The 9,586-nt window shown below is 46.5% G+C and overlaps 1 protein-coding gene across 1 annotated transcript; it reads right to left on the minus strand.

Annotated features, from left to right (window-relative positions):
- Window positions 1–474: 474 nt before the first annotated feature.
- On the minus strand, window positions 475–3,505 carry LOC101760988 (TBC1 domain family member 13). Its single transcript, XM_004970921.4, has 9 exons — window positions 3,357–3,505; window positions 3,176–3,268; window positions 2,715–2,819; window positions 2,416–2,565; window positions 1,843–1,941; window positions 1,644–1,772; window positions 1,336–1,515; window positions 925–1,041; window positions 475–845 (listed from the first exon to the last, which is right to left on the minus strand). Exons 1-9 carry the CDS (start codon window positions 3,435–3,437, stop codon window positions 696–698), a joined length of 1,104 nt encoding a protein of 367 aa, XP_004970978.1. The 5' UTR covers window positions 3,438–3,505; the 3' UTR covers window positions 475–695.
- Between the last annotated feature and the right edge of the window lie 6,081 nt (window positions 3,506–9,586).

The raw sequence follows: 9,586 nt of genomic DNA on the forward strand, positions 1-9,586 counted from the left end.
AACAGGGCCTGTTTGTTCATCTCTGGGAACAAGAGGAAAGCGCGGCTGTAGCCTTTCGGCGTCGCTGAAGCTTCCCCTCACCGGAGCAGCACTATTCTGGGATGTAGAATTCTGGACACACACGCACTGGCATGACTGTGATACGCATGTGTATACCAACCCTACCATACATGGATTCTTACTTCCATCCCTGTAGGGCGCTGCTGCTGTTTCTGGTATACTTCGACTGTGTGGTTGCTGCTGCCTTCCGGGAGTATAATGCCATTGCAGAGGTCAGATCTACTGCGTGGTTGCTGCTGAGCGCGAATGCTAACTGCTAGTTCTTAGTCAACCGAGACCCAATCTAAGTATAAAGTAGTTGATTCCTCGTTAAGAAGTAACTAAAAAATAGGCACTCAAATTTGATTTGAAGAGTGTCTGAACCTAAGTGATTAGTGTCCACAACCACACCTCTCACTCCAAGCAGTCAATCAGTGGAAGGTGAAGCCGGGCAACAGATAAGCTAGGTGCTAATCATGGCACCTTGATTACTCGGGATACAGGTGAACATATACAGGTCATAAAATGCAGGGAGTCAGATTAATGGACCAGTAATGATACATAAAACAACAGTTCAAATTTTGCTGCAGTTCTGCTGCTCAGTGGCAGTTTTGGCTGAACAAACACAGCAGCACTTTCGGCCGCGAGAGCTCGGTTCAGTGCAGCTTGTTCGCGACGTAAAGAAGGTGGCTGATGTTCGTTGGGGGGTAGTTCTGCAGGAGCTTGAGATTGGAGGTGAAATCGCCGGCCAGGAGCCGCTTCCGGACAAGGATCAGCATCGCGCAGCATATTCTGAGCAAGGTTTCCTGTGTTCGGCAGATGAATTTCAGGTGAGGAACACAGAATCAAAGCCTTGCAGAATAAAACCAGAGCTCGTGTTGCTACCTGAGGACCGTCAGGATCGCTCAATAGCGTGTCCCATATGTGAATAGTATCAGCAAAATTGAACTCCTGGGTCAGCAGCAATGTTATCCATCTGAATGCATAGAACTGGGGATTAACCTGCAGACAGCATGCTTTGGTCAACGAAAGCTGTAGGCACCTAACCTACCTTAAAACTGTTGATATGAAGCTTTGGAAAACATAACCCCCTAAAAACAGGTACAGCTAAACCATTCGAATATATACTCAACAAAAGAATCACCTACATTTCTGTTATACTGTCCTTACAACAGAAATACCGTTCCTACTTTATATTTCATTCAGGTCGATACATTTAAGTGACCTAGATGGCCAAACAGAGAACAATAGTAAACACAGCAAGTAGGACGGCAATATGCAGCATCTAAGACTTACTTCTGTCGTTATTTCCAAATGGTGTTGGAGTTCTGCATCATACTTTGCTACAAGTTGTGATAATTTGGCTAGTGTACCTCGAATGCCAACAGCACTGTTGTCTAGTTTCTGGCAGAAGTTGTCTCTAAACCCACTAAGCAACTCAACGAAGCAAAAGAATGAATCTGCTTCTGCAAATTTCTGCAAAGATTCCAAATAGAATCATCATGATACAGACAGCCATGACCAAACCAGGCAGGAAAAGCTTCAGCTGCAGCAGTACAAGGAAGGGCACTAAGAATCTGGTAAAATAATCTCTTACTCCATACAGCATTTTTATCATCTGGATCACTCCGAAATACAAAGAAGAGTGGAGCCAAAATTTCATTCATCCCTTGCACATATCTTATACCAGCATTCAGCTTGGCAAAGATTAACAGTATATTTTTCAGAGATTCCTGGTGAGATCACAAAAAGATCAGACAGGCATCTGACAACACTGTTTAAACTCAGAGCGTGAAGATTTACCTGATTGGACTTTGCAAAAGATGAATCACCACAGAAGAAATGCATGTCAGGGTGGGTCCGCTTTACATCACGGTCAATCTGTTCCATAATCTCTGAGTACTGTATGAAAGAAAAATGCCAGACACCATAGGTTACCAATAAAAGAGCAATGAGGGAAGGTGAATCAGCTCATACTTGCAACGAGCTCAACAGCATATGTGCAGTGCAGGTACACACCACATGCATGCAGACTCAGAAAGAAAGCTGATGTTTATGAAACAATGGCAAGATAAACTAGCTGTAGAATAGTTGGTTCAAAGATTTCTTCTCATCATTTTCTTTTTCTCTAAGCACAGTGCACTTAGATTTTGGAGCAGGTATAAAGAGCTGAGAGCCAATTGCATTATTCCAGTTCTTGCTATGATCAAACGATGCATTCTATCCAATAAATCATAAACCCAACCACCAGACTGCCACTGGCATATGCATAGTTCAAACACAGGACCTAAGAAAGTGTAGTCAACCGTATTTGGTGAACTGAATTTCTAGCCATATAAACATAAAGAGTTATAGCATCAGAAGGCGCTGATGTACCTCAAAAAATTGATTCCAAACACTGGTCTTCCCAAGGCTCAAAGGATGCTCCTCTTGGGTTACCTCTGACCTGTGGAGCAAACCATTGTCAACATGCTCCGCATTATCGTGGTAATGGCCTTCTTTTTCCCCTTGTCGCGCTATTTCTACCTACCTAGCAAATTCAGGATTCAGGATCTCTATTTTAAGGATAGGATCTAGTCAGGCTAGTGGCCACTGGCCATTAACTAGGTACCGCATGTGCAACTAAAATTGCAATCAAGATACCATGGGGATGACCTGAATGTGCAGTGACTTACAGGGTTGCTAAGGAACTCATCTTGGAAAGCTGCGTACTGCGATCTCTTCTTTGCCAGCTCCTGCTCCCACAGTGAGCGGTCATTGGGCAGATAGCCCAGTAGCAGCTGCACAACAATAAACATGCGCTGTCAGTGACTGAAAAGGCAAAACTTTGACTGCAACCTTTCCACTACTGACGGAATCAGAAAGCTTCTTCATCAAGGGTGAACATAAACAGATATACAGTTTCAACCGGCCATTAGCATTCTAAGTAAAAGGATATACTTAAATCCCCTAGATAAGAGCACTGATGAAAGGACAACAATATAAATTAAGGCCATCTTACAACGAAAAGTGAATTAGCTTTGCAGTATATTGCACGTCATTGTCTCAATGCGATTAATTTCTGATGTCTCAAGCCTCTGACCATATAGCAAAGGGTAAAAAAAAAAGACTCAAAAAAGTCGAGCTAATCACATACCTTCCACACAGTCGAACGGACTCCGGCAGCGTCCGGGACGCCCTGAGCCGCTAGCATCCTCAGCTCGTCGAGATCTATCACCTTCTTGGACAGCTGCAAGAGTCCACATTACCCCTAAGAACCTTTAAGCCAGAAGCCAAAAATCCGATACCCAGCAGCACGCAAAAAACAGGAGGCGTACCGCCGCGAAGACGCGGGACTGCCGCGTTATCTCGAACTCCGGCGGCGGCGCCGGCGGTGGAGATCGCGGCGAGCTCGCCATGGATTTGGGCGTGGAGATGCTCCGACCGTCCGTGTGGATTCAGAAACGTGTCGGTTGCTAGATAAGTATCGTGATCTATCTCTGGCCGTCGATTTCTGGGGACTCACAACAATCAACCGTCCAGATCGCCCGCTGACTTTTCCCTCTAATTTACGACTCACTTAACATGTTTTTTTTTTTTTTTTTTTGCAGAATCCACACCTCACAGTGAGTACCCTTTTCTCGTGATGGGCCTCGGATGGTCTAGAATATGTATCCCAACACAAAAGCCCAGATCGCGCCAGAATGCCAGATGATGAAGCTGTATACAGCTATGGCCCAAGTAAAAGTGCAAGCTCAATAGCAACGAGATCTTAACATATTCATGGCTATAGAAAAATCTAACAAACAAACAACCTGTCGCACGCGGAGCGACGGCACACCCAACTACGACCTGTGCTACGTGTTCTGAGCTGCCCCAAATTTCATAAGCACGTAAACCTGTTGAAGTATTGTATACAGGTAGAATAATGAGTCTACTTTGTTTACTAATCAGTTCATGCACTTACTTTTTTAAACACATTTTAGGCTAGTAAGAAGAGGATAAATTATCATAACTCCTGTACCACTACGTTTTTTGAGATGAGATCTACAAAATAAGAAACATGACTTATATGTTTTGGAAGAAGAGTTTTATGTACTACCAACTTATATTTAATAAGTATTAGCTATTTATAAATTACTTGTGTTGCAATTTATGTGTAAGTCTACCAACAAATTATTTATGTAAATTACTACAATAATATTTTTTAACTAATTGAAGTATCTCATAGGTTGCCACATTTTTTCTACACAAATTGTTACCACAATTGCTATATTGTATGTGCACAAGTTGGTGCACGGTCTTTTATATAAGTTGGTACGTTTGTATTTTCTATATAAATTGGCTACTATACAAGTAAACATATAATGTAAGTTGTTCCACCAAAGATTAACACATTTGCTCTTTATAAAATTATTACATTGTGTCTAAAAAAGATCTCTTAATATGTTCATATGCATTGATACATAAATTGCTATGCACTTATACATAACTTACTACAATCCATACAACATAAGTTGATAGTTATATAAAATGACTTCAAAACATATGCAATATAGATCTTGTTTTGTAGATCTTGTCATAAGGATCACAATGGTATAATCGGATTTGAAAATGGATAGTTGATGAGAGAGTAATGAGTGATTAAAGAAAATTGACTCATTTTTTCCAATGACGTCAACCATTGCATCATCATGAAAGCGATATCTCTGTCTACCTGCAACAGTGTGGTGCCTATTGACCATGCGATAATTATATCATCATAGGACGGGGATGGAGTCTCACGGCATTACGTTAGCATGGTACAATGGTTGCGAGAACAGTATTTGCGTGACAGGTCGCGCGATAACGTGGTCCTTTAAAACAGAGATGATTCCAAGGGTGGAGAAAAATACTGAAATTTCCCGAGAGGAAGATCAAGGAGAACATCATATAGCTGCGATTTGGAGTTACGATAACGTGCAAGCATAGGAGATCATCGTTCTTCTATCCTAGGCCCTAGCAAGTGAATTTTCTTGTCAGTAAAAAGAGAGATTAACCTTTCACGTCATGGTCGTGCATAGGTCATTCGCTGCCAACGTCAAGCAACGGAACAGCAGAAGAGCATGCAACTGAGCAAATGACAACATCCTGAGTTCCAGGCCGGTTCGGATCGACCAACCACGCATGAGAAAAAAAATATTACTATAATTCAGAGCTTGTCATTACCGAAAAATTAAGCATTAGTCCTAGAACTTAGTACCGGTTGGTTTTTGACTCAGTACTAATGTAAGTATTAGTATCGGGTTTAATGGTTAGTTCCTCAGGAGCCTCCTGTGACCCCTTTAGTACTGGTTGGGAGCTCCAACCGGTACTAAAGGTCACCCATAAATCAATAAATCAAGCCCTATCTCCTCCGCCTTGACTCACCCATCTTATCTTCTCGACCCTCTCCCTCTCCTCTCCGCCCTCTACTCTCATGGCGACGGCGGCCGCCCCCCTCCCTCCTCGGCGACGGCTGCTGCCTCTCTCACTCCCTCCTTCCCTCCACTTCTCACTATTGAGGCTGGTCGGCACCTCCTCTGCCTCCCCTCTCCCCCCTGGCTCGCCCCTTACCGGCAGTAAGGAGCAGTAGCAGGGGAGGTGAGGTGGCGGCGCGCAAGGTGAGGTCCCGCAGCGCAGGCAGGTGCGATGGCAGGCGCGGGTTGTAGGCCACGACGGTGGGCACGGTCGGGAACGGGCCGCAGGCGGCGTCGACAGTGGGCGCGATCGGGAGTAGGCTGCAAGCGGCGTCGGTGGTGGGTGCGGATCTGGATCCAAGTGTGTCCCTCTCCCCCTCTCCCCCCATTCCTCTCACTTAGTTCGACCGCCGGCGAGGGGCCAAGCGGCCGGCGGGGGCGTGGGGCCCAAGGGTGGTGACGGGGCAAGGCCAGCGGCGGGAGGCAAGGGTGGCGACGGGGCAAGGGCGGCGACTGGTGGGATGCAGCTCGCCCCATGGCGGCGGGTGCGGCTCGGGCTCGGGCCGGTGGGATTTTTTTTTAAATACTTTTTTAGTACCGATTATTTGATCTGGTACTAAAAGCCCTCCTTTAGTATCAAAGTAGTATATTAAAGGGGGTTAGAAACCGATACCGAAGGCGCTTCCCTCAGCGGTGTGTGCTTATTTAGGAACTCCTAAATCCTTGCGTTGGCCTAGAAAACTTGGTTATGAGATAAGGGAGGAGGCCCCACGATGGAGACAACAATGATATTCATACTAGCCTGTGATCGCCATGCGATCTTGGGTCACGATCTCAGATCAGTCAGTGCGAGATCAGATCAGAAGCTGCGAACGGATAGGAATTAATGCCATGCAAGAAAAAGATAGAGATAAAACAAATGTATTAGTTAATTAAGATAAGTCGTGCGGCCAAGTCATGAGGTCATCTGGTCATGCATGTGCACGAGTACACGCATACAGTTGTGCAGGAGCACAGATATTCTCGAAGCGTGGCTGACCATATGTGTGTATTTTTTTTCTTTGGTCGTGTGTATTGACACTCCAGAGAACAAGTCATGCACAACAGTTGTATATGACGAAACGGTATATCTCAAGCATAATCCTGCATCAAATCAAAGATGAACATGAGCGAAGATTTGCAAGTCTGAACTGAAAGTGAGGCAAAAGGAGTTAGGGAGTAGGAGTCCTTTTTGTCACCGAACTATTTTGTCGTCAAGCGCACTAGGAGGATCTTCAAATTTGCAGCGCATCTCACATGTATCTATAAAGTCCCTGTATATCACGGTGTTAATTAGCAACGCGTTTTTTTTTCCCACAAAAAGATTTTGAATTCCGCGCGTTTTCATTCCGTGTCACGAATTTTTTATACATCCGAGTGGATTTCGGTTGGGCAGTTAATTGGCACATGTGTGTGAGAGGCGAAGCCCAGCTGCCCAAGGCCGGCCGGCGCATGTCTGCTCTGAACCCAACTCGTCACAACCGAACTAGTTGGGAGTCCTTTTGTAAGGGAATTATTTTGTCATCAAAGTCTCTTCAAAACTTTCATCGTCGTCGTCATATCGGATGCTGTATAAGTGTACATTGCCATAAGAAATCACCAGCGCCACGCTGTCATAAAAAAAAAGAATTTTTGAATTTGCGCGTTTTCACTCGGCGTGGCGATTTTCTTATATAAATCCAAGGGATTTTAGCTGGTTGGTAGGGCAGGCTGAAGCAGAAACCCGGTGGTATCCTGGTCCGGCCATATCTGCTAGACAGTAGACACCATACGCATACGGCTGCGGAATCATTTTTCTAATCCCCATGTGGGGGATTACAAGTGTTAGGTGCCCATCAATGACCCTGATGCCGACGCCGCTAGTCTCTCTCTCCCACTCTCGTGCATGCACACACGCAGCTGAAGCTGAACAACACCCCCCATAAACGGCATGATGATTAGGGTGGCCCCGGCCTGTCATTGTCTCCGGCACTAGCAGTCGCCGCTGCTGCCGCTGGCACGTCCTGTAGTAGTCCACCGCGCGTGGAAGAGACGGGATGATGCCGCTGCAGGGGCCGAACGAAATGCCTCCTCAGAAGGGCAAGCAAAACGCGGCGGCGTGTCTGAAGCGTCAAGATGACAGGGAAACCCCATGCTCGATGCCTCGATCGGTCGGTCGGTCGGTCGGTCGGTAAACGGAGTGATCTGCAGAAATCTCGAGAGACATTTCATTTGAGGTGATAATGATGCCAGCCATCGAGTGTTACGACAATATCAAAGCAATAATGCCGAACAAATAAAGGTGGAAGTAATTGTTAGAAATCTTCAGAAGAAAGTTAGCTAGCTCTTGCCTCTTCTGATCTGATCAGACGTGGAATGCGCCAAGCCTGCTGCGCTACGAGACACATTCCTGGAGGCACCAAGGGAAGGTTAGCTAGTGCTCGGAGAATGTTGCCTCGACAGAGATTAAAATGATATCGCGCGGCGCTTTTTCCACGGCACGAGCGGTTATTTTGACCCCTGGCACACCTGAAGAACCAAAAGGGGCAGGAAAAGTGCATCCTAGAATATGATCAGGAGACAAAAAAAGGTGCATGTCGATCCGGGCCCCCCTTGAACCGTTCCACGACACCTTTTTTGCCCGTTGATATTCGCAAGTGACGCAAACAGACAGTGCTCCAAGGTTAGTGCTAAGAGATTGGGATAAGTCATAAACCTTGCAGCCCAGGCGCCACGTCCGACAGGCGTGCATGTGGTTCAGACAAACCCCGGCAGGAGCCACTGGGAAGGTTTACTAATCGCTGCCACGTCGGACGGGGCTAAACCCGTAGCCGTCCCGAGAAAGCAACCCCCACGAAGGCGAGCTAACCCGGTAGGCCCGCCGCTTGCAGGGAGGCTGAGGGCTGAGCTGTCACCGGGCTGTGCTCTTCTGGTCCCGGGCTGGGCCCATACGGATGAGACCGGGGGAAGGCCTGCATGGGGGCCACGGGGGCGCCACGTCGACGCCGGCGCGGTCACATATGGCGCTTCCTCGTTCCAAGGGCCGTTATGGGCTCCGGGCTCCGGCTGCGCGCGACCCCTCGACCGCGCGCTGCGTCACTCGTGCCGTGTCCGCGTCGGGTGATCCATCGTTTGGCTTTTGCACCATCCACCCCGCGTCAGAAGAAAAGTTCGCGAAAAGGCTTCGGTTTCACCTCGACTTCGCGATGAAAATGACTTCGATTTCTCATACCCTTCTGCAAGAAGAACTCGATCGGCCCTTTCGGCTCGTGTCGGCCGTCGCCTCGCCCTTTCCATCGCGAACAATGTTTTTGCGCCGCCCTGAACCGATCATAGCGTTTGTGAAGTAAGCAGTCTCTCAAAAAATTTTTTTGTCAACTGGACGTCTGCGCCGAACAGTTAACTTGCTACTTCAATGAATCGTGACCCAACACGTTGACGAGACGGCGGATTAAAATTTTGCTAAATGCTCATTGAACGGTCTGCGCCGAAAGGACTTGTTCATCCGTAGGCTCTCCTCCTTTTTTTTTTTACTGCAGGTACCGATCGTACTCCCATCTAACCAATAGTCTTTTTTAACTGCAGGAAGTGATCAAATGATTAAGGGAGGTTTGTTTATTTAGTCACTCCTAACATCCTATCAAACTAATTAGAAGTATTAAATATAGAAGTATTAAATATAGTTTAATTACAAAATTAATTGCACAGATGGAGACTAATTTGCGAGACAAATCTATTAAATCTAATTAGTCCATGATTTGACAATGTGATGCTACAGTAAACATGTGCTAATGATGGATTAATTAGGCTTAATAGATTTATCTCGTGAATTAGCTTTAATTAGTTTTTATAATTAGCTCATGTTTAGTTCTCCTAGTTAGCCTCCGAATATTGGATGAGATCCAAACAACCCCTAAGCAAAGCCCAGGAGCCAAGGCTGGCTGTCATCTGGCGGACGGAGGCCGTTTGTGAGAATCCCATTTCTCCCGTGGGGCTACGTCGGCGTTGGAAACGTGGGACGGTCGGCGCCAGGCAACGCACTACTTGGTTGGAGCGCAGCTGGAGTTTTCCGTGCCGCGGCCTCCTCTATAAAAGCGCTCGAGCGCCGCGGC

This window comes from Setaria italica, chromosome V (genome assembly GCF_000263155.2).
Source record: "Setaria italica strain Yugu1 chromosome V, Setaria_italica_v2.0, whole genome shotgun sequence".
NCBI classification, from domain to species: domain Eukaryota; kingdom Viridiplantae; phylum Streptophyta; class Magnoliopsida; order Poales; family Poaceae; genus Setaria; species Setaria italica.

What these genes read in the sequence shown, in the direction of transcription:
- LOC101760988 (XM_004970921.4), bottom strand. Translation starts at nt 3,437, where the DNA reads ATGGCGAGCTCGCCGCGATCTCCACCGCCGGCGCCGCCGCCGGAGTTC. An exon ending in ATGAGTTCCTTAGCAACCCT is followed by an intron (nt 2,566 to 2,714) that starts GTAAGTCACTGC and finishes TTTGCTAGGTAG; the next exon opens with GTAGAAATAGCGCGACAAGG. An exon ending in CTTTTGCAAAGTCCAATCAG is followed by an intron (nt 1,773 to 1,842) that starts GTAAATCTTCAC and finishes TGATCTCACCAG; the next exon opens with GAATCTCTGAAAAATATACT.